The sequence below is a fragment of the Microcaecilia unicolor genome, chromosome 5 (genome assembly GCF_901765095.1).
Source record: "Microcaecilia unicolor chromosome 5, aMicUni1.1, whole genome shotgun sequence".
Classification (NCBI taxonomy): Eukaryota; Metazoa; Chordata; class Amphibia; order Gymnophiona; family Siphonopidae; genus Microcaecilia; species Microcaecilia unicolor.
This window is the reverse complement of record NC_044035.1, coordinates 292,287,793-292,312,718: the sequence shown is the minus strand read 5'-3', so window position 1 is coordinate 292,312,718 and position 24,926 is coordinate 292,287,793. Positions and strand designations below refer to the sequence as shown.

At 44.5% G+C, this 24,926-nt stretch overlaps 1 protein-coding gene across 2 annotated transcripts in view; it reads left to right on the top strand.

Annotated features, from left to right (window-relative positions):
* The window catches only part of APP (amyloid beta precursor protein), a 317,332-nt gene that overhangs the window by 232,872 nt on the left and 59,534 nt on the right, over window positions 1-24,926 (top strand). For both annotated transcript variants that reach the window (XM_030204274.1, XM_030204273.1), the window contains exons 7-8: window positions 12,295-12,462; window positions 24,388-24,521. In XM_030204274.1, the coding sequence (XP_030060134.1) occupies window positions 12,295-12,462; window positions 24,388-24,521 (302 nt within the window). The remainder of the gene's footprint in view (window positions 1-12,294; window positions 12,463-24,387; window positions 24,522-24,926) is intronic.

The window sequence follows — 24,926 nt, the reverse complement described above, 5'->3', positions numbered from 1 at the left end:
AAGGAGCAGCAGTGGGATTTGAACTGGCCACCTCTGGATTGCAAGACTGGTGCTCTAACCACTAGGCCATTCCTCCAATTAGGGCTAGATTTACTAAAAGGTTCTACTGCCTTACCAAGCATTCATACTTGTGTTTTATCATAGGTTCGTTTTTACAATGGGACCTATTTACTAATTTTGTGGGTTAATGTTGTGATGGTACACGTAGAGGGGTATTTTCAATATGACATCTAAGTCCAATTTTGGACGTTTTTCTCAGAACGTCCAGAACCTGAATGCAAATATAGCCATTTTTTTGAAACAGCAAAATGTCTATCGCTTCTTTTGAAAATGGGCATATGCTAGATGTTTTCGTGCTCTGTGCATTTTATCTTTTTGGTCCATTAAAAAAAAAAAAGTCCAAGTGTAAAACACACAAAATCAAGCCATTGGGATGTAGGAAGAGCCAGTATTCTTAGTAGACTGGCCACACAGACATCCTAGGAGAGCAATGGGGCACTGCTGTGGACTTCATATAAAAGCTCCCAGGTACACATCTCACCGTTGCTCCCCTATCTTGTCTGCTGAGTCCCCCAAAACCCACTACCCCCAACTGTACGCCACTACAATAGCCCTTGTGGGTGGAAGAGGTCACCTTTATGTGGACATAATAGGTTTTTTTGTGAGTTTTGGAGGGCTGACACATTTCACCACAAGTGTAACAGAGTAGGATATGGGCCTGGGTCCCCTTCTCCACAGTGCACTGCAGCACTAGGCTACTCCAGTGACCTGCTTGCTGTTGTAACAGGACTGGCTATATCATCTGAGGCTGTCATAGAGGTTGGTATGTACTGTTTTTACATCTTTGGAGGGTGGGAGGGGGTCAGTGACCACTAGGGGGGAGTAAAGGGAGGTCATTCTTTTATTCCTCCAGTGGTCATCTGGTCATTTAGGGCACATTTTGTGGCATAGTTGTAGGTCTAGCTCAAAACATTTTGGTTTTAGTCCTGGACATTTTCGTTTTTTTCCATTACGGCTGAAAAACATCCCATGTCTTAGGAATGCCCTAATCCCTCCCTTAACTTGCCCCCAACATGGCCCCCTGAGATTTGGATGCACTGCAGATGAACAACATAGAAAAACATCTGGAAAATGGGTTTCGAAAATACCAATTTGGACGATTTGGAGAGATAAATGTCCAAATTCTGCTTTATGCTACTTTTTAGATGTTTTTCTCTTTCAAAAATGAATCCCTTACTAAATCTAGTCCTTAATGTTCTAACAATGGATTTAGCTAGCAGCTTTGCTTCTAAAAACTTCATATTCAGGTAGTGACTGGGGACCTCAGTGGTTCTGAGAGATGCATGTTCTTCCACTTTTCAGCCTAATAACATTACTGTGGAAACCATGGTTTGGTCCATCATTCCAAATTTGTGTAGCATAAGGAATAAACACCTCCAACGTAGTCTAGAGCCGTGTACACAGAGAATATAATACAAATGGTTTGCTGAATACAAATGGTTTACTGTACTTCTGTTCAGCTTTTTCACTGTCTGCTAGAGATATGGAAACAATTAAAAATTGAACCAGGCATATTTCAGCCTAGCTGACATTTCATTGACTTCACAGGTTTTCCTCAGCTCCACTGTGGAAACCTGTCATTTTTTTTTACTGACAGGTCCAAAGAATTTAAAAAGAAATTAAGTGGACTAGAAAAATCTAAAATAAACCTGCAGCTCTCCTTTGAATGTTTTGGAAAAGATGAAGAAAAGTCGTTCTGTTTGCCCACTTACAGTTGATAAAAGGAGTATAGCGCTCCCCGGCTAGTCACAGTTTTGTATCAAGTTACAGGTGATAAAAGAAGTAGAGCTCTCCTTGGCTAGTCAGAGACTATGAAGTTACAGGTGATAAAAGGAGTAGAGCTGTCCTTGGCTAGTCATAAATGTATCAAGTTACAAGTGTTAAAAGGAGTAGAGCTCTCCTTGGCTAGTCACAGATGTATCAAGTTACAGGTTATAAAAGAAGTATAACTCTCCCTAGCTAGTCACAGATGTATGAATTTAGTCTTATAACCTATAACTTCCCTACTCTTACTTCTACAAAAGTATGAAGCAAGTTGCTGAGATCTCTTCTGCATTTGACAAATAAATTCATTAATCTTCTGAGGGGTGCAATTTTCAGTCAGGCCATTTTACCTCAGTAAATATCTTTGAAAATTGTCCCCATAGTGTCTTTTTACTAAGTGTCATTAGCTTATTTACTAAGTTGTTTAGAGGGCAGTTCTACAGCTGTGCATCTCCATTTAGATGCCGTGTGAATACATGGTGGGAGCCTAGTCTGTAATAGTGTCTGGGCATCCAAGTTTCATTATAGAATACTAGCATGACCTGGTATCGGCATGCCTAACATTTATTCCCCAACAGTTACACCAGCCATAGACCTGATGTAACTGTGGACCCCTGAATGTGGCAGGTTTTAATTGCATATTAACATTGTCAGATAATGGAGAGCAGTTAACATATGAAGCCATTATAAGAAGCTTAGGGAGGCTAAGCCTTCCCTGTTCCCAACCACAACCTTCCCCACCAACATCCCGCACCACTGCTAGCTATAAAGACCTTGCCCCTTTTAGTGTAGGTTTCCTGTTTCAGAGGGGGCAAGACCAACAGAGCCAGCAGTAGTGTACAAGGAGGAAGCAGCCGTGTACCTCTTTTTGCTGCTGCTCATCCCAAGAAGTAGTAGCAAGGCTGCCATGAGGAAGGGGGAGCAGAATATGCTAGGGGTGGATAGGAAGAGAAGAGAGATATTTGAAACAGGGAAGGAGAGAGAGTTGAAGCTGAGTGGAAGGGGGAGGAGTGAAATTGAGAGAGGAGATGCTGGTTGAAAGGGAGTGAGAGAGGAAATGCATGATGGAAGGGGATAAATATGCTGGATGGAAAGAGAGGAGAGAGAGCAGATGCTGGATGGAAGTAGGAGGGAGAGAGAGAGTAGGTGCTGGATGAAAGGGGGAGAGAGAGGAGATCCTGGATGAAAGAGAATGGACAGAGTGCAAGACAGGAGAAAGGAAGGGGAATAGGAGGGCTAGTGTGAGGGAGATGGAAAGCTGTAGGTAGGCAAAGGGGGCATAATCGAACGGGGCGCCCAAGTTTTCTTGAGGTCGTCCTCGCAGGACGTCCCCGCGAAGGGGCAGGGAAACCTGTATTATCGAAACAAGATGGACGTCCATCTTTCATTTCGATAATACAGTTGGGGACGCCCAAATTTCAATATTTAGGTCGACCTTAAGAGATGGTCGGCCTAAATGTTGAGATAGTCGACATTAGAGATGGTCGTCCCCGGTTTTCGGCGATAATGGAACCCGAGGACGCCCATCTCAAAAACGACCAAATCCAAGCCCTTTGGTTGTGGGAGGAGCCAGAATTTGTAGTGCACTGGTCCCCCTCACATGCCAGTACACCAACCGGGCACCCTAAGGGGCACTGCAGTGGACTTCAGAAATTGCTCCCAGGTGCATAGCTCCCTTACCTTCGGTGCTGAGCCCCCCAAAACCCACTCCCCACAACTGTACACCACTACCATAGCCCTAAGGGGTGAAGGGGGGCACCTACATGTGGGTACAGTGGGTTTCGGGTGTGTTTTGGAGGGCTCACATTTACCAGCACAAGTGTAACAGGTAGGGGGGGGGGGATGGGCCTTGGTCTGCCTGGCTGAAGTGCACTGCACCCACTAAAACTGCTCCAGGGACCTGCATACTGGTGTCATGGAGCTGGGTATGACATTTGAGGCCGGCAAAAAAAAATTTAAGTTTTTTTTTTTAGGGTGGGAGGGGGTTGGTGACCACTGGGGGAGTAAGGGGAGGTCATCCCCGATTCCTTCCGGTGCTCATCTGGTCAGTTCGGGTACCTTTTTGAGGCTTTTTCACAAGAAAAAATGTACCAAGTAAAGTCGGCCAAGTGCTTGTCAAGGACACCCTTCTTTTTTCCATTATCGGCTGAGGATGCCCATCTCTCAATCATGCCCCAGTCCCGCCTTCGCTATGGTGCGACACGCCCCCGTGAATTTTGGTCATCTCTGCAATGGAAAGCAGTTGAGGACGCCCAAAATCAGCTTTTGGTTATGCTGATTTGGGCGACCCTGAGAGAAAGACGCCCATCTCCCGATTTGTGTCAGAAGATGGGCGCCCTTCTCTTTCAAAAATAAGCCTGAAAGTAAAAGGATGACAATTCAAGACTAGATAATAAGAATGCATGAAATCTGAATGGACCAACAGGCAGAGAAATAAATGGAAGAAAGCTGAAAGAAAAGATCCGTATTGGAGATGGATAATAGTAGAGGAAGTGTAGACAACAGAAGGAGAGAGAAAAATGACAAATGGACAGGAAACCCTGGGAAGAGAGTTAAAATAAATAATTTGTTTTCCTTTGTTTTCTCTTATTTCTTATATACCATCTACAAGCCTGAAAGCTATCAAAGTGGTGTGTATTAGGTACAGTAGATATTTTTCTGTCCCTGGAGGACTTGCCTTCTGAGTTTGTACCTGATCAAAAGGGGGTTAAGTGACTTGCCCAAGATCACAAGGATTAGAAAAATGAAATGGCCAGACAACAAATGTAGAAAAAAGATATTTCTTTACTTTATCATTTGAAATAATACATCAAGAAAATCTTGAAATACAGGAAGTACAATATATACATAACAGCCAAAAAGAAAATTACTCAGTAGAGAAGAAAAAACAGCAATAATTGACTTCTGCCTAGACCACATTATGGAGAGAACCCAATTCAAAAGGCCAGAGGGAGCTAACATACAAAAGATGATTCAAAGAAAAAGCAGAGAGTATTCTCTTAAATACAGGGCTGCCGAGGGGGGGGGGGGCAGGGGGGACAAATTTCCCGGGCCCTTGGGGTTCCGGCGCCACAGTCCCACCCGTCCTCTGTCGTCGACAGTCTGCCACCGGGCCCCCTGCATTGAAATCACAGTGCCTCTCACCTCCGTGTGAAAGTGCTGCAGGTAGCAGGGCAGCAGATCGCCTCCCTTCGGGCCTCCTTCCCTCCCTGTGTCCCGCCCTCGCGGAAGTTACGTCAGACGAGGGCGGAACACAGGGAGGGAAGGAGGCCCGAAGGGAAGCGATCTGCTGCCCTGCTGCCTGCAGCACTTTCACACAGAGGTGAGAGGCGCTGTGATTTCAATGCAGGGGGCCCGGCCCAGTGACGGACAGAGGGTGGACGGGGGGGGAGCGGCGGGGGCGGCCTTGCCCCAGGCCCGGCCCAGTCTCTCGGTGGCCCTGCTTAAATGCAATATACCAATTCAAACTAAAGTGAAACCAGATCAGACTAGGTGCAGACATCTCCGAGGACAAGCAGGCTTATGTATTCTCACAAGTGGGTGATGCCGACCCGTGTCACCCGGTCTGGGACTTATGAAAAGCATAATAAGAGCTTTGTGGACTGCACATGCACGAGTGCCTCCCCACCCACCGCGAGAACACGGTCTCTTCAGTTATTTTTCTACCATGGTGAGGAGAGAGCGTGTTCTTTTTTTCCGTCTCATCACCTCGCTCGGTCCAAAAGAGCTTTTTTTGTGTAGATCGGCAATTTTTTTCATCCTTACATTGTTTTCCTGGTTGTGGAACCCCCTTTATTTGATTTTCCCTTATATTTTTAGTTTATTTTGCCCAGTTTTAAGTTTCCTTTCCTTTTCTTTGTCGTTCAGCTGCTTTTTTAGGCCTTGACGTCGGCCGGGATTTTCCCCATCATTTTTCCCATGCCTTGCCCCTTTTTCAAGCATCATTGCTTCATTTAATTTAGCTGAGGAAGTTTTTCCTTCCATGTCCACAAAGGTTCCCAGTGGCTTTAAGTTCTGTATCCAGTGCAGTCGGACTATCTCTGGGAAGGACACCCATTCTTGGTGTCTTCAGTGTCTCAGGCCCGACCATAGCCCCACTAACTGTGTACTGTGTCTTCACATGAAGAAGAGGATCAAAGTTTCCAGAGAGGCTGAACGAGAGAGGAGTTTTGGAGCCAAGTCCAGTTCCTCATTGCCTGCATCGGCATTGACGTTGAGCGTTGCACCAGCATTGGGAGCGTCGGTAAGCATGGCTGCTGCTAGATCTTTAGACACTGGGAGCACTGAAGCATCGAGTGGATCTCCACCTGCCTAGAGGCCTCCTGCTGTGCAGGGCCCCCGGGACCATCCATCGTCTGACCCGACCGTGAGGTGACATGTGAATTTGACGTCATCCTTGTTGGCATCATCTAGCCTGGGTGAAACGCTTCGGACAAAGTCCAAGAAGCATCATCATCGGTCGTCCTCAACGAATGGTGCCTGGAGCTCCAGGGTGTTGAAGGATTCGACACCCGAGAAGCATCAACGCCGGGAGGACCACTCCCCCTCCATACAGGAGGTGTCAATGTGTTGTCTCCCAGCAGCCAAGACACAGCTCCTGTATTGACCCCGGCAGCTCTGCAACCTACGCCTGAACCGGCACCCTAGCTTTTCCTGGTGTCGGCCCTCGATGAGTGCATTCGGGCCTTGCTCCATGAGTTGCTGGATAACCTTATGCAATGTTTTGCATCGGCATCGAGGGTGTTTGTGCCTACCCTGCCTCCCATTGCAACCCCGCTTGGCCCTCAGCCTGTGGTGAAGCCTCCAACACCAAGGCCACAAGCAGCTCTGGTGCCAACTGCCACCCAAGCTGGCACTCCATCAACGTCAATGGAAGAAGCTTTGCTGGAGTTGAGGCAGGAGCCGACTTCTCAAGGACATTGGTCCTCCATGTCGAGGCAGGTTCGGTCTCGACGCTCCCATCAGGAGGTATTGTCTGATACTGAAGAAGAGTGCCAATGGGATTCAGAGGAGGATCCAAGGTACTTCTCCTCAGATGAGTCCTGTGGAATTTCCTCTGGACCCTCCCCTCCAATTGAAAGGAGAACGTCTCCTCCAGAGAGCCCTTCATTCCCTTTGTTTGTCAAGGAAATTGCTGTTGCAATTCCATTTCCTTTGGAAATGGAGGACGAGCCCAAGTACAAGATTCTTGAGGTCCTGGACTACACAGCTCCTTCTAGGGAGGCTGTGACTGCTCCTTTCCATGAGGTACTCCAGGAAGTCCTAGTCAGGAACTGGGAGTCCCCTCTGTCAGTCCTGGCCATGCCCAAGAAGATCGATACCATATATCGGATACAGAGTACACCTAGTTTTGAAAAGCCTCAGTTGCCTCTCAGTTCCATGGTGGTGGAATCTGCTCTCAAAAGAGCCAGGTGTTCCAGGGACTATGCCTCGGCGTCCCCAGATAGAGAAGCTAGAACCTGGGTTCTTTGGGGAGAAGGATGTACCAGGCTTCAATGCTCATCATACCAGCTCTTCACGGGCGTCTACTTGCAAAACTCGGTGTGCAAGTTGTCGGACCTAGCTGAGCCATTCCCTCTGTAGCAGGCTGAGTCACTTCGCAAGTCGGTCAAGCAGCAGAAGTTGTTTCGAAAGTTCTTGGCCAGGGGCACTTACGACACTTTTGATGTGGCATCCATGATCTCTGCCCAGAATATAACAATTCGCAGACTCTCATGGTTGCATGTTTCTGACTTGGAACATTCTGTTTAGCAGAGGTTGACAGATGCCCCATGCCAGGGGGGATAACCTTTTTGGAGTGAAGGTTGAGGAAGTCGCTGACCAAATCAAAAACATACTGATACCATCTCTTCTCTCTCCTGTCAGGCGCCTCCTGCATCTACTCCTCAGCTAGGAGGATTTTTGGCAAGCCATGGAGGAGTTCATATTACTACCAAAAGCGTAAGAACAAGCCCTCGGCTCACCAGCCTACTCAGGGTCAACCCCAGCATGTTCAAAGTCCCCTGCTGCTCCCCAGGCAGAGCAAGGTATGAGCTTTTGACTGGTTTCAGTAGAGCATAGCTGCAGTAAAAGTATTCATCCCGAATGACTTGCCAGTCGGGGGGGGGCTGAAGTTTTTCCAAGAAAAGTGGGTTCTTCAAGTAGTCTGTCTCAGATACACACTCAATTGGTATCTAAAACCTCCAAATTGCCCACCAAGAACTCATTCGTTCAGCTGTCAGCATAGGCAGGTACTTGCAGAGGAACTCTCAGTCCTTCTGAAGGCTCATGCAGTCTAGCCCGTTCCACCAGGGGAGGAAGGGTGGCGATTCTATTCCAGATACTTCCTTGTGCAAAAGAAGACAGGGGGGATGCATCCCATCCTAGACCTAAGGGCCCTGAACAAATTCCTAGTCCGAAAAAAGTTCAGGATGGTTTCCGTGGGCACCCTTCTCCCAATGATTCAGAAAAACAATTGACTATGCTCTCTGGCCTTAAAAGATGCGTATACTCACATCTCGATACTTCCAGTCCACCAGAAGTATCTTCGATTTCGGCTGGGAACATATTACTTTCAGTACCGTGTGTTGCTTTTTGACCTTGCGTCATCTCCCAGGGTCTTCACCAAATTTCTAGTGGTAGTTGCAGCATCGCTACTCAGACTGGGAGTTCACGTGTTCCCATATCTCGACAATTGGCTGGTGAAGAGCACCTTGGAGGAGGGTGCTCAGGAGTCCATGCAAATGACTATTTGGTTATTCAAGCTACTAGGGTTCGTTTTAAACTACTCTGTCCCATCTTCGCCCTATCCAGCAATTGGAGTTCATAGGAGCCCTGTTCAATACACAAAAGGTTCGAGCCTACCTTCTGTAGAGGAGAGCGGACACTCTTGTCGCACTCGCTTCTACGGTTCGAGACTCTCAGCAGGTCACACAGCTCGGCATATGTTGAGATTGTTGGGCCGCACGACTTCCACAGTGTATGTTACACCCATGACACGTCTTCACATGAGATCAGCGCAGTGGACCCTAGCTTCTCAGTGGTATCAAACCACGGTGAGCCTGGAGGATATCATCCAAGTATCCCTAGAGCTTGTAAGCTCCCTTCAGTGGTGGACCATTCAATCCAATTTGACTCTGGGACTTCCATTCCAAATTCCTCAGCCACAAAAAGTGCTGATGATGGATGCATCTCTCCTGGGATGGGGGCTCATGTAGATGGGCTTTACACCCAAGGTGTTTGGTCTACCCAGGAAACAAATCTTCAGATCAATCTCCTGGAGCTCCGGGCAATCTGAAACATTCTAAATTCTTTCAGAGATCGGCTGTCTCATCAAATTCGACGCATCCAAACAGGCAATCAGATTGTAATGTATTACACCAACAAGCAGGGGGGCACCGGATCATGCCCTCCATGTTAGGAGGCTGTCCGGATGTGGCATTGGGCTTGCCAACATGGCATGTTTCTTCGAACCACTTATCTGGTGGGCAAAAACAATACCCTGGCTGACAGACTGAACAATATAATGCAATCACATGAGTGGTCTCTCAGTATGGGCATAGTCCGCAAGATCTTCCGAACATGGGGCACCCTCTCGGCGGATCTTTTTACCACTCAGCTCAACCACAAGGTCCTGTTCCAGGCTTCAAGCCCACAAAAGACTAGCGTCAGATGCTTTCCTCCTCAATTAGGAGTCAGCTCCATCCAGGTTACCTTCTCAGAACTGTGGACTCCAGAACGCCGCAGAATAAACTAAATGGATAGTCGTGGCAGTGGTCAGCAGCCAACACATATGTTCCGTGCTGCTGATTAAGCCAGCTCTTTCAGTTGATTCTCTATGGGTCGCCCAATTTTTCATGTCTGAATTTGGGTGCAACTCTGAGATGCATGTGCATCTCAAGTAAATAACAAGCCAATTAATGCTAATAATTGAATGTTAACAATCAATGATTGGCGTCAATTGGGAGTTGTGCACGTATCCTGCTGCACCATATTCTATAACACTGTGCACACAAAACTATAACATGCAACCCAAAAGTGGGTATGGCTATGGGAGGGGAATGGGCTGATCAGGGGCATTCTCCCAAGATGTGCATAGTGTTATAGAATCTGAGGTATCAGTGCCCAACTTGTACGTCAGGATTTACACCAGGTTTCAGTTGGTGTAAATCTTGACCAAAGTTGGGCATAGAAATCTGGGCTAAGCACTATTCTATAAAGAGCTCTCATCTTGGAGCGCCCTTTATAGAATACCACTGAGCGCTGATGTTCCCAATTTTTGGTGCCATTTACTGAATCTGATCCTATATGTGTACCCTGGAGAAGAGGCAGGATAGAGTAGATAAGAAAGGGAAATTTAAAATATTTATTCATTTGAAAGGAAGCTCTGAAATGAGGGTCATAGGATAAGGGTGAACAAGGATGGACTCAAAGAGTAAGGAAATATTTCTTTACATAAAGGCATAGAACAGCTTCCCAGTGGATGTGGTGGGAGACAGGGATAGTATCTGAATTCAAGAAATGATGAGAAGAGAATAGGGGATGGCCAAGAGAGAGAGGAGGGGATCATAGAGTGTAGTAGTTGGTGTGGATGGACAAGACTGGATAGGCCTGTGGTTTTCATCTGTCATCCTGTTCTGTGTTTCTAGTTCACATTTCTGACAGCAGCACATTGTGAAGAATTTAAACAAAATCCATTGTTTCCTTTTGTAATGAATGGTTACTGGTTCTACCCAAAGAGTATTTTGTGTTTTGTGCAGCTGAGGCAGATAATAATTCTCAGATCCATTGCCATTGCGCAGCTGTGGTTTCATTCCATTCCAGAAGATTGTGAAATGTCTTTGATCCTCAGCTTGCAGATTAATTCTAAATGCATGACTGAAACTAATCACCCCTTTTCAGTATCTTTCTTTGTTAGCAGCTTCCTAAAATGATTTTGAAGAAATCATAAGCTGTATTGCCAGGTCCAGCAGTATGGCACAGCAGTTACAGTCCTGAGACTCCTTGTTCTGGTCTCCCATCTACCACATACTCTGCAGTTTTCATCATCACTTTTTGCTCAACCCAAAAGTAGGGACCTGTTTACTAAAGGGTTTTTTTTTCCTATTGGGGGGGGGGGGTAATTCTATAAGGAACTGCATAGATTTAGACCGTAAATAGATGCATAAATGTTGGTATTCTAGTCATTTATGCACATATGTGAACACTTACATAGTAACCCCTGGCTTCAGTACATGGCATCTTGATGTCCATGCCCAGGATGCGTGCACAAATTAATTGAGTATCGAGCTTTAACTATCAATAATTAGGTGCTAACAACAAATTATATCCCCACTGTAGTATAACATCATACAACCAATTCATAGCATCTCCCATTAGGGTGGGCAAGTGACATTGAATGGGCAGCCACAGACACGTATGTGAAGTCCCAAGGACCAAGTGTGATCTTGCCTACTACTTCTCTCTCTCCATATGTTCAACCAATCACTGATCAACCTCTGGGGATTGCACAGTAAAACCCTGTGCTGGATGTTATACAAATCCAAGAGAAGAGCAAGGTGAGGGAGTCGAGGGGGTACCTCCGGGCCCTGAGCAGTGTTAAGGCCAGCCAGGTTTTACAAGTCCCCCGGCCTTGTTCTTTCATCAATTTTCTGTTTTGAATATTGGTGATGAAAGACTCTTTATGTGCACAGATATGAATCTTAGTGCAGAGGTGTATGCATATTCTGATCATGTACTTCTCAAAAATGGCATCACAACAGTAGCAATGTTTCCTCTGATTTCAGTAGAAATGTCAAGCTCAGGACAGCTTTTCATGAACATTTGCAAATTGCTTAGAATCATTTCTATCTCCATGCTTGTTTTTTGTTTTTTTTTTCTTTGGGTGGGGGTGGGGAGGTTAGGTTAAGTGTGTTCTTTTTTTTATTTTTTTTTGGTCACAATGGATTGTTAATAAATACAAATGGAATTTGTGAGGTTGTTCCCTTCCTCAAACACGCGCAGTGTTTTTGCCCAGAAAGGTAATGACAGACATTTTCCTTCCTCCAAAGGTAATTTTATTAGGGAGTAGCCCTGTGACTTATGTTTTTGGGCCTGAGACACATCACTAAGGTGATGACCTCAGGGCCGGGGTACCAGGGCAGATGGCACCTGCTAAGAGAAATGAAGTGCCCCTTCAGCCTTCAGATAACGGGGAATGTGAAATCATACTGGGTCAGTCCAGCAAGGAGAAACAGTGGGTTGGAAGGCATAAAATTAAAAGGTGGAACTGCATTATAAAGAAAAGTGGAACATCATCTTTCTATGGTACTTCCAAAAGTCAGCTTTCCAAGTCCAATAATAGAATGAACTTTTAGATTGCTGTAATGTTTCTCACTTGTATCCATCCATGTGTCAGTTAAGAGTTTCTAGGATGGAGTCATTTCCTAGCTGAGTGTGGAGCCAGTGCTGTTTTCATACTGAATCTGGTTCTTGCACATCTTTTATGATCAGAGGTGTGCTCTGAGCAAGCAGAGACTGGGCCGTGCCGTGCAATGATTGCCCGCTGGTACTTCGATGTGACAGAAGGGAAGTGTGCCCAGTTCATTTACGGCGGATGTGGCGGAAACAGGAACAACTTTGAAACGGAGGCGTACTGCATGGCTGTGTGTGGCAGTGTTAGTAAGTGGACCTCTCCCGCCTCTAGCAGCATCTCTCTGTCTCTTGCCACTGAATCTCCGCTTCATAACTGGTTTCTTTCTGGTTCTTGGGGACGGGGCTGTGCTGCAACTAACCACAAATCTGCTGACTTTCCGGGCCTTCTCTCCAGGCCTGACCACTGCTGTTTCTAATCAAGTACGTCTGCAGAGAGTTTCTCAAAATTAAATTATGATTTAATCCTTCTAAGATTTTGTAAGAATAATTATCTGCTTGTTCAAAATGAATCTGTACAACAAGCTACAGCTCCTCTGCAGTTCCTTCTTTAGTCTTGTATATTTCATGTTAGCATGTAGATGTGTAGATGTACGTCATACATTAGGCATGTGTGCGTACACATGTAGATCTGTGCTGTGCATTTATTAAAGGGACCCTGACAGATCTGGTAAAGCTATTTTAGACGTAGTTTAGGGATGCTATACCTTGTTTGTTGCAGCCTTCCATTAATTGAACATGTATTTACATAGAGAGCTTCTATATGTCGCCTTTAGTTTTAGTCCCGCTAAAGGCGGAATCAAATAGTACTTCACAAGCAATGTGGTATATCACAACTATCATAAACGATCCACACTTGTATATGAAAAATTTCAAACTTTTTCTTCACACAACTTTCTAATGAACAGAATTTAAAGGACCTCAACATGGGTATCTAGCGGTCAGTAAACTTCAATACCGCCTAGCACTTACCCAAAATCGTCACCGGTCCCCGAGTATTTTTATTTTGTTCTATTTTATTTTATCTCTTATAAGAAATCTCCAAACTTCTCAAATTTCTATTATTCAAATATAGTACTTAGCTTTTGGTAAGCATTGTCGGCTCTAGGAGTTCTTCAATCCGGCATGTCACATTTTCGCCGACAAGTGGCTTTTTCAAGGATGACCCCTCAATGTTAAATGCCTGACATTCATTCCGACAGCCACACTCTAATGTCATCAAAAATGTCGGCATGAATGGCAGGCATTTAACATTGGGGGGGGTCGTCCTTGAAAAAGCCGCTTGTCAGTGAAACATGTGACATGTCGGATTACAGACCGGTGATGGTTTTGGGTAAGTTCTACGCAATATTGAAGTTTATTGACCGCTAGACACCCATGCCTTGCAATACCTGAATTCTACTACTGTAACCCCTGAATTCTATATATTTCGCTGGGATTTTGGTGCTGAAATTTGTGCAGGGATCAAAGATTTGTGCGCAAATTAATTTGCTTATGAGCCAATTAATTGATGTTGTTATTGCAGTTAATTGGCAATAATTGAAATTTGTGCCTGCATCACCCCGTGCCCTATTCGATAACCCTGCGCAGCTAAATACCCTAGTGTGCAACTCAAAAGGAGGCGTAACCAGAGGAGTGGCAGGGGCATTCCTAAAGGTTGCATGTGCGGTTATAGATTTCCATACCAAAATGCCCAGAGTTGGATACTGGCATTTACAGCAAGTTTCAGCTGTCACCCAACTTTTGGCATGAAAATGGGCTCTGTGCATTATTCTATAAATGGCGCTGAACCTGGAGCAACGATTATAGAATAGCATTGTGCGCCAGTTTTGTCTGGTGCCAAAATCTCAGTTCCATTTATAGAATACCCTACTAATTATATAATTTTTGAACTCCAGACCAAGATGACAATGACAAGCTTTGAAATATAATTCAGTCTTATTAACACATGGACTTCCGAAGGAGAACAAATTGTTATTTAAATTGTATATTTATTAGGATTTATGGAGTGATTTCTGCCTGGGCATGATCCCTCCTGCTTTCTGTGCTGCAGCTGCACATTGAAGCTATGGCGTCGGCCCATCCCGCTGTGAGCACTCAGTCTCTGCTGCTTCAATTTGCATAACTTTGTTGCTGCACTACAGTTTAAAAAAATAGCCATTACCAGCCATGACAGTGTCCCTTTAAACATAGCTAAATTGTTATGCATATGTCAAATCAAGAGAATCCAGTTCTAATCAACTGTAGGAATTATTTTTCATATTTGGAAAGTGACTGTTTGTAGTAATTTATTCTGACTTTGTGTGTGAAGTTGTTAAAGTCTATAAAAACTGCATCACGCAGGTTACACATGCCTTGCAGGTGTAAGTGCACAGATTTATTTATTTAATTTGTTTGTGCCTACAGTGGTGGAAATAAGTATCTGATCCCTTGCTGATTTTGTAAGTTTGCCCACTGACAAAGACATGAGCAGCCCATAATTGAAGGGTAGGTTATTGGTAACAGTGAGAGATAGCACATCACAAATTAAATCCGGAAAATCACATTGTGGAAAGTATATGAATTTATTTGCATTCTGCAGAGGGAAATAAGTATTTAATCCCTCTGGCAAACAAGACCTAATACTTGGTGGCAAAACCCTTGTTGGCAAGCACAGCGGTCAGACGTCTTCTGTAGTTGATGATGAGGTTTGCACACATGTCAGGAGGAATTTTGGTCCACTCCTCTTTGCAGATCATCTCTAAATCATTAAGAGTTCTGGGCTGTCGCTTGGCAACTCGCAGCTTCAGCTCCCTCCATAAGTTTTCAATGGGATTAAGGTCTGGTGACTGGCTAGGCCACTCCATGACCCTAATGTGCTTCTTCCTGAGCCACTCCTTTGTTGCCTTGGCTGTATGTTTTGGGTCATTGTCGTGCTGGAAGACCCAGCCACGACCCATTTTTAAGGCCCTGGCGGAGGGAAGGAGGTTGTCACTCAGAATTGTACGGTACATGGCCCCATCCATTCTCCCATTGATGCGGTGAAGTAGTCCTGTGCCCTTAGCAGAGAAACACCCCCAAAACATAACATTTCCACCTCCATGCTTGACAGTGGGGACGGTGTTCTTTGGGTCATAGGCAGCATTTCTCTTCCTCCAAACACGGCGAGTTGAATTCATGCCAAAGAGCTCAATTTTTGTCTCATCTGACCACAGCACCTTCTCCCAATCACTCTCGGCATCATCCAGGTGTTCACTGGCAAACTTCAGACGGGCCTTCCGGAGCAGGGGGACCTTGCGGGCACTGCAGGATTGCAATCCGTTATGTCGTAATGTGTTACCAATGGTTTTCGTGGTGACAGTGGTCCCAGCTGCCTTGAGATCATTGACAAGTTCCCCCCTTGTAGTTGTAGGCTGATTTCTAACCTTCCTCATGATCAAGGATACCCCACGAGGTGAGATTTTGCGTGGAGCCCCCAGATCTTTGTCGATTGACAGTCATTTTGTACTTCTTCCATTTTCTTACTATGGCACCAACAGTTGTCTCCTTCTCGCCCAGCGTCTTACTGATGGTTTTGTAGCCCATTCCAGCCTTGTGCAGGTGTATGATCTTGTCCCTGACATCCTTAGACAGCTCCTTGCTCTTGGCCATTTTGTAGAGGTTAGAGTCTGACTGATTCACTGAGTCTGTGGACAGGTGTCTTTCATACAGGTGACCATTGCCGACAGCTGTCTGTCATGCAGGTAACGAGTTGATTTGGAGCATCTACCTGGTCTGTAGGGGCCAGATCTCTTACTGGTTGGTGGGGGATCAAATACTTATTTCCCTCTGCAGAATGCAAATAAATTCATATACTTTCCACAATGTGATTTTCCGGATTTAATTTGTGATGTGCTATCTCTCACTGTTACCAATAACCTACCCTTCAATTATGGGCTGCTCATGTCTTTGTCAGTGGGCAAACTTACAAAATCAGCAAGGGATCAAATACTTATTTCCACCACTGTATATCCCACATTATCCGAAACAATATCAGTTCAATGTGGCTTACAATCAGTGGTATAAAGAATATTGCAATAGACAAAAGAAAAAAACTGCAATGAGTAAAAATGTGCAGATAAAACAGTGTAAAACAAGTTAAAAACTATAACAATCATAAATCGCTGCTGACTATCCTGTACTAAAATCTTTCTAAAAATAAAGGTCTTCAACATATAATCATTCATACATTTTATTGGTGCCACCTAGACACCAAAATGTATTACATGCTATTCTAAAAGGAACACATAAATGCAAGGTGATGAGCACGTGGGCGGAGCATTGGTGGACCATGGACATAGTGTCAAGTGATGCACATAGCTTATCAGTTGTGCACATTGCATGGCACACAAATGTTTGGTGCACAAAAGTGAGTTTACACTATTATTCTATAATGTCTTAGGTGTGTCATATCCCACTGATTCGAGGCGCCAAGATATAGAATTACCTACTTAATGTTATCTCTATATTTTTATCGAATCTTTCTTGTTTCTATGTTTGTTTCCAGAATTAGTTTCCATTTGCTCAGGAAAACTAGAAGAAGTTGAACCTTTAATTCTGTGTTTTTGAGGGTTTTATTTGATTATTGGGGGTCTGTTCACACAGTGCCAGTGACACTTTGGACTGAGTTGGTCCTGTGGCATTATGCAATATGTCTTTGAATCTCTAATTTTATATCTCTTGTGTGGTGGAGATTAGAGCAGTACCGAATAGCACATTTTACCATTCAGCCGAATACAAATAATGAAAAATATTATTCGGCCGAAGACATATACTGAATATGAAAAATGGGCACTAAGCTTTACGATAAATAATAAAAGAAGCAAAGTGAAATCAAAGATCAGATGTTTATTTCAGTAGGATTTAGCACAGTAGAGCCACGGATTATTCATATTTGAATTTAAATCACTATTCAGCCCGAATAGTTCCCCAAATAATGTATTTGGGGAACTATTCGGGCTGAACCAAATTGAATTTGAATATTTGCTACAGCCCTAGATTGTAAGCTCTTTGAGCAGGGACTGTCTCTCTTTGTTAAATTGTACAGCGCTGCGTAACCCTGGTAGCACTCTAGAAATGTTAAGTAGTAGTAAGTAGTAGTAGTAGCCCTAGTGAGATGATGAAATTCCTCTAAAATTTTCACCCTTGACTCCTCCCTAAGCACTGCTTCTTACAGAAACTGATTTCTCCATGCATGTGGAATGAGGGTTGGCTGAAACAAAGGATACATGTAGTGCAGGAGGGACAGTACAGACAGGAGACTGAGGAAAGTTAGCACTGTGCCCTGCAAAAGTCTGTACCATTTCTCTAGTTTTCTAGGCCTCAGTAATCCCGGAAGTGATCAATCTGGATTTGGAGCAGTGAGAATCACATTTTATTTTATTTTTTTATTAAATTTGATTTGCTGTCTGTCACATAGGTTTGAAGTGATGTACAAAAACTGCAAGTTATATAATAATAACAACTGTACAGTAAAATACAGTAAGGTACAATCCCTATAAAATAATAAAAGCATAAGACAAGAGTACAAGGTTAAATCCAAAGCCCTTTGAACCCAGCATCTTGTCTCTGACTGTGGCAAATCCAGGTCACAATTACCCAACAGAATCCCAAACAGTAGATAAAACTCAGTTACAAATTTAAAAAGACAAATATTCCTGTTCAAGGAGATTATAAATGGTTCTCTATCCTTTAGATGCCTGATCACAGACTGGCCGACTGTAAGATATATTACAGTGCAAAGGCAGGGGGTTATTTTTACCAATAGAGATTTCATGATGTGACTAGTTTTGCTTTAATTATTGTCCAAGAAAAAAGTACTCGGAGATTTGCACCTAGTATCTCTTTTACTCAGACAAAAAAAGCACACAACTGATCAAAGATCTAAAATTATGTGTCTTGTTGCTGTTCTTGACTTTACATCACCCATGGAAGCATTTCCAAACTTTGGAGGTAAAATTACATGCGTTGTTGAACCTTTGTTCAAAGGCATATTTTAAGCATCTGATAATGGAAAATGTTCTTGAAAACAGTTGCCAGTCTGTCCATATGGGTGAGTTTTCAAAGAATGCTCAGTTCTTATGTTAGTTGCCTCAATTGCACGAATGCTAAATTTAGGAATATTTTTAGCTTAGCATGGATTCCCAATGTTTTTTTTTTTTGTTACATTTGTACCCTGTGCTTTCCCACTCATGGTAGGCTCAATGCAGCTTACATTGGGCAATGGAGGGTTAAGTGACTTGCCCAGAGTCACAAGGAACTGCCTGTGCCTGAAGTGGGAATTGAACTCAGTTCCTCAGGACCAAAGTCCACCACCCTAACCACTCGGCCACTCCTCTATATTTGTCTTACATTTAGGGACCTAGGTGCTGAAAATCAGTGTGAAGCAGCTGACTTTCTTTTCCTGTCCTAAATCAATCTCTGGAGCTGTCCACATTTTGGTATGGTAGCTCTCCCTACATACAAGCACCAAGCTGTGAAAAGCTTATTGGAACTTCCACAAGTGCTATGGTTTCCATGGCAGGCCATCCCAAGACAAAGGAGGGTTAGGTGACTTGCCCAAGGCCAGAAGGACGTGCTGTGGGATTTGAACCTGGGCCTTCTGAGTTCCAGCCTGCTGCTGCTATAACCACTGGGCTACTCCTCCATACCTGTCCACATGTTAAGTTTCTAAATTTAGAAACTCAGCTCAAATCATTTTTCAGAGAGGCCAATTTATTTACCTAACTCCGAAAGGAAGACACCCAATCTGTTTGAAAATTGACCCCATAATCATGCCCTGCTCCTTTACCTTGCTCCTTATGTCTGCAGTAAAATGTGAGCTAGCAGATCCTTCCTTTGGTAAGAGAATGAGAAGGAAGACCATGACTTGTTCCCAATCCTTGGGCTGCTGCTACATAGAAGTTAATTGGTGACCAGTTAAATGAAGTTGCACTTCAGTGCATGGGAAGTGGATGAGAAATTACCTCTTTTTTTTTCGTTACTTCTGGATCTAATGGGTCTCTTTAATCATTTGTGGTTTGATTTAGTTTAATTTACCACTTACAATACTACACTATACCCAGCAAACTTGGTTTCTAAGCAGTTTTTTAAAAAACATACAAAACAAGACTGCAGCATAACTAACAGTTGTAGCTGGGTAGCTTTCAAGGTCAGACCAAGCTCAAGCGATTAAAATTTGCAGGTTTGGCATGCAAGCAGAATATAATCTGCCAACTCAAATGGTTTTGATTCTTTCCCTCTTTAACTTGACTTGCCATGAATCATTTGGTGAGAGGCTGGTTTACTTTATTATCATTATATTGTCCAGAAAGCAGTGAGAAGTAGAAAGGGTAAGGCGCTTTCGGTGTCGGCACCAGACCAAGGTCTGGCATGGTATTCAACCATTCCATGTGTGATCAGGACCTCAGTAGATTCAATTACACACTTTATCATTTTCTTTTGAGGTTTAGCTGCTGCTGTTCCGTCTGTTTCTGTTGCTTCCCAACCTGTGTCCATTCCTGAATTTCTTGGTGCTGCTTCCCAGCCAGTGTTCATTCCTGAATCCATTCTACCCAGTGCTCATTCCTGAATCCCTTGGTACTTATGCCTGACCAGTGCTCATTCCTCAGTGCCTTGGTACCTCTGCCTGCTCAGTTTTCATTCCTAAAACCATTAATGCCCACCTAGTGCTCATTCTTCAGTGCTTTTGGTACTGCTGCCTGCCCACTTCTCATTTCTGAATCCCTTTGTGCTACTATCTGGGCAACGCTAATTCCTGAATCCCTTATTCTATTCAAGTTCAATTGAATTCTTGTATACCGCTAATATCCCCTTTCCAGGGTTCAGTGCAGTTTACATTCTAGGTGAAACAAAAGCAAACAATGTTAGTGTGAGGTATGAGGAACATTAGAGACCATTGGATTAATGCATGAGACTAAAAACATAAGGAAAGGATAATGGATGATACTAGGCGGTAGAAGTCATGATGGGTTGTTATAAAGCAATGGGGCGTATCTGGACTCCGGCGGTAGGGGGGGCCAGAGCCAGAGGGAGGGGGCACATTTTAGCCCCCCCCCCCCCGCCGCCGAGCCCCCACCGCCACCAATGACTCTCTCCACCCCCCTCCCGCCGCCAACCCTCCCCCGCTGCCGTTCTTACTTTTGCTGGCGGGGGACCCCAACCCCCGCCAGCCGAGGTCTGCTTCCACCTGCCGCTGCCGTAAAAACTTCTTCTTCAGCCGGCGGGGGACCCCAAACCCCCGCCAGCCGCCCCGCGGTGTTTAAAATTCATCTTCGGCCTCCGTGGCCGTGCTGCTGTGATAGGCGCTGTTGAAATCCACTTCGGAGTCTGACGTCGTTGTACGTTGTACGTGCTGCGACGTCAGACTCCGAAGTGGATTTCAACAGCGCCTATCACAGCAGCACAGCCACGGAGGCCGAAGATGAATTTTAAACACCGCGGGGCGGCTGGCGGGGGTTTGGGGTCCCCCGCCGGCTGAAGAAGAAGTTTTTACGGCAGCGGCAGGTGGAAGCAGACCTCGGCTGGCGGGGGTTGGGGTCCCCCGCCAGCAAAAGTAAGAACGGCAGCGGGGGAGGGTTGATGGTGGTAGGGGGGTCCAGGGCAAAATCTGCGGGGGCCCAGGCCCCTGAGGCCCCACGCAGATACGCCCCTGCTTTGGGAAGAGAAAGGTTTTTAGCCTCTTCCTGACGTTGAGCACCCAGTGATCATTGCTAATGTCAGTGCTCATGCTATATCTAGTATAGCCGAAAGAGACAAGGAAAGAAATGAGGATTGCAAAAGTACAAATGGAAGAAATGTTTGCTGAAGTGACATGTCAAGATTTTTTCAGTTTTTTTTCAAAGAAAGGAAGAAGGCCAGAAGTGAAATCAGAAGATTGAAAGGTGATAGGGAATAAAGTGTAAAGGTTGAAAAATACAAAGCAAAAACGCAAAACAATTATTTCTGTTCCATGTTCACTGAAGAAGACTTGGGAGAGAAACCATGGATGGTTGGCCAGGATACATAATGGCAGTAAAGTAGATAGAAAACACAAAGCAAAGGTGGAAGTGGGACTGTTCCAAATAACCAAGGCATCCCTTTGAAGAGCATTATGGAGGAAATTTTGTAAGTGGGTACCTCCATCTAGGCCCCCCAATGACCTATTGTGAGAGCCTGTCCTATAACAGTATCTGGGTGCCAGATTATAGAATACATGTGTAACCCGGTATTGGTACCCCTTACATTTGTGTGCCCACAGTTCACCAGCCAAACAGCTGGCATAAGTGTGGCAGTGGCGTAGTCAGTGAGGGCCTGCCCCTCTGTACTTTGGGTTCAGGCCCCTTTCAAAATTGTGACAGCTAATACATGGCTGGCAGGGGTGCTCAAGCCCCACCAGCCAAACAGTTTCACCATTGTAGCCCTGCCCATGCTGCTTGAGTAGCTGGAAGTCAACAGGGTGCTCTAGCCACCGATAACAGCACTTCTGCCCATGCTTAGTTCATATATTTGAACTGAGCATGTATGAAAGTGCTGGTGTTGGAGGCTGGAGCAGCCTGCCTGCTTCCCCGCTTTTCAGACAGCTTGAGCAGGGCTCTGGTGGAGAAACTTTTGCTGGCAGGGCTTGAGCATCAACCTCCAGCAAAGCAGGAAGAGGGGGCACTGAGAGGACATGTTTGGCCCACCTCCCAGTCCACCCCTGCCCCTGAAGTGCAGTCACCTAAAAGTGGCAAGGACACACATAATTTACAGCAATGGTGTAGCTATACAGGGGGCCATGGCCCAAATTGACTCTGGGCCCCTGGTTTGGCTGGTTTGGTGCATGCTTAGTTTCATTAAAATGAGCGTGTTGGATGTGAGGGGAAGAGAGAGCAGGGTAGGCAATGCAGTGGCCGGAGACCAGCATTGGACAAAGGCTTCAGCTGTGTTCAGTTCTGGTCACCGCATCTCAAAAAAGACTTGGAGGGGCATAATCGAACGGGGCTCCCAAGATTTCCTGAGTACGTCCTCGCAGGACGTCCCGGCGAAGGGGCGGGGAAACCCGTATTATCGAAACAAGATGGACGTCCATCTTTCGTTTTGATAATACAATCGGGGACACCCAAATCTCAGTATTTAGGTCAACCTTGGAGATGGTCGTCCTTAGAGATGGTCGTCCCCAGTTTTCGGCAATAATGGAAACCGAGGATGCCCATCTCAGAAACGACCAAATGCAAGCCCTTTGGTCATGGGAGGAGCCAGCATTCGTAGTGCACTGGTCCCCTTCATATGCCAGGACACCAACCGGGCACCCTAGGGGGCACTGCAGTGGACTTCACAAATTGCTCCCAGGTGCATAGCTCCCTTACCTCGGGAGCTGAGCCCCCCAAAACCTGCTTTCCAATAAAACAGTGCAGTGACATTCTCTTCTTTTCAGAATAGCTGCTTTTATCTTTCTCTCTTTTTTATCACTTTGCTTGTCCTCAGGCTCACAGTCAGCTGCAGAATTAAAGAACTGTTGCCTGAAACTATGAATGCTGTCTCTTTATCCACTAGTATTTATTGGTCAATTTTGGTGCAAGAATTCCAAAAGTAAAGAGCAGAAAGTGGAGAAATATCTGTCATCCTCCTGGCCCGAATACACTGATGAACTGTCTGAGCTGCCCTAGGGATCAAAGCACCTCTTTGTCCTGATAGGAAGTAACCAGAATGTTTAGGAAGCATGTTTTTGTAATTTGCTCCCAGGTTCTTTCAGTTGGATTGAGAGTTTGGGGTTCTGTGCTTTGGCCTTTAAAGTCTGCATCTTTTTGTGCATGTTTTGAAGTTTTCATAGCAAGCCACAGGAGTTCATCATTTTCACCACTGGGCTAAATTTTAAGGACAGCAACTGTGCTCTAGTCTCACTGTATAAAAGTTTCTTGGCCCACTTTGCAAAAATCAAGGTCATCACACAAAGAAAAAACAGATTTAAAAAAACTGAAAAAGAAAAAAAAAACCAAGGTGATTAAATTTTATTGAACCAAGCAAAATTTGTGTTTTATGTATTTTATTATGTGTGTTCTTTTTGTTCCTTAGTTGAGTTATAAATAACATAAATAAAATGTATAAAGGCCAATAAAAATATCACCTTGTACTGTTTTGTTCACCCTTATTTCTGCACATTCAAGTGGATTAACTTGGCAACTGCACTTGATTTGCTTAGACTCTTTTCTTTTTTAAATGTTTTTGTAGTATATGGGCATTGTTATGGGAATTTAGTATGTATGTACTGAACATTTTTATTCTGTCTCACAATATTTTGTTAAATGTCAATATAACAACTGATATAAAAATCTGCATTTTATTTTTAAAAAATCTATGTATTTTAAAAATAATGCATAAGGATGACCGTTTTTAAATGAATGTGGGGATTACAAACACATTTTTCTGTTGCATCCACAGGACTGCCCACAAAGGGTTTGAAAACACAGGAAGTTGCACTTGCTGCAGATGAACCTACCAAAAAGTTTACATGGGGCTTTCAAATGAAACCCTATATATATTCTCCCCACCCCACCCCTTCCCTGCAACTTTTTGACAAGGATCAAAGTATCTGTACTCTTAACAGTTGTCAGAAGGGATTTTAACAAGTAGAATTATTTGAAAATTTCCCACCCCCTCTATTTTTCCTGTGTAACCACAAGACTATTTACCTTACGCTGCGTACAACTGGTAGCGCTATAAAAATGATTTGTAGTAGTAGTACAGATGTAATTTTATAAAGCATTGTCTGCATATAAAGATGTTTACTCCTGTAAAACAAGTTTAATATTGACCCGGGGGGGAGGGTAATAACAAGGTGCCTACAAAGATGTTCAAAATGGTGCCCATTTCAAGTGAAGCATGTTATGTATGTAATAACATTGCAAATGACATCATTTTGAAATCCTTGTTTGTACATTTTACCTGCTTACAAACAAGAGGCAAACTACCTGTTTTCCCCTGCTGGGTTGCATTTGTGAAGGGAAAATGTGTTTACCTAGTACCATCGACCTGCAGGCATGGCTGATAGTTCAAATTGCCCCCCCCCCCCCCCCCCCCCCCCGAGAGGTTTTCCACTGAACAGAAACAGGTTTTTCTTTTTTATATATTATTTTTAAGTAACTAACACAAATTGTCTTCTTGTCACCCTTTTAAAATCCTTTCCTGGTGGACTGGCAGTGCCCACCACAGCTGCTAGCACCCCTGATGCTGTGGACAAGTACATGGAGACCCCTAGTGACGAGAATGAGCACACTCGTTTCCAAAAAGCCAAGGAGCGGCTGGAGGGCAAACACAGGGAAAGGATGTCTCAGGTGAGCACTCAGTCACTTATTGGATCTCTCTACAGTCTCTTACGATTAACAAGGCTGGCAAATGCATTTCAGGATCTCCCCCCCCCCCCCCCCCCCCAATCCTACATGAAATACATTTGGCCTAAATTCAGTAAATAACACCCAAATTTGGACGTGAAAAAAAAATGCATGCTGAGCGCTTCAGGTTGTGTGCTGTTTATAGGCTAGCGTGTAGTGCCAAGATCCATGCCTAACTTTTAGGCATGAGGATTTACACCAACTGAACCCTAGATCCCCCAAATTCTATAATAGTGTGCATATCTTAAGTGAATGGCCCCCATGACCACGCCCCCCTTATTTGTACTCTAAAAGATTTATACGCACAGCTTAACAAAATGCGTGCGTAAATCCAGATTGTTGCCAATT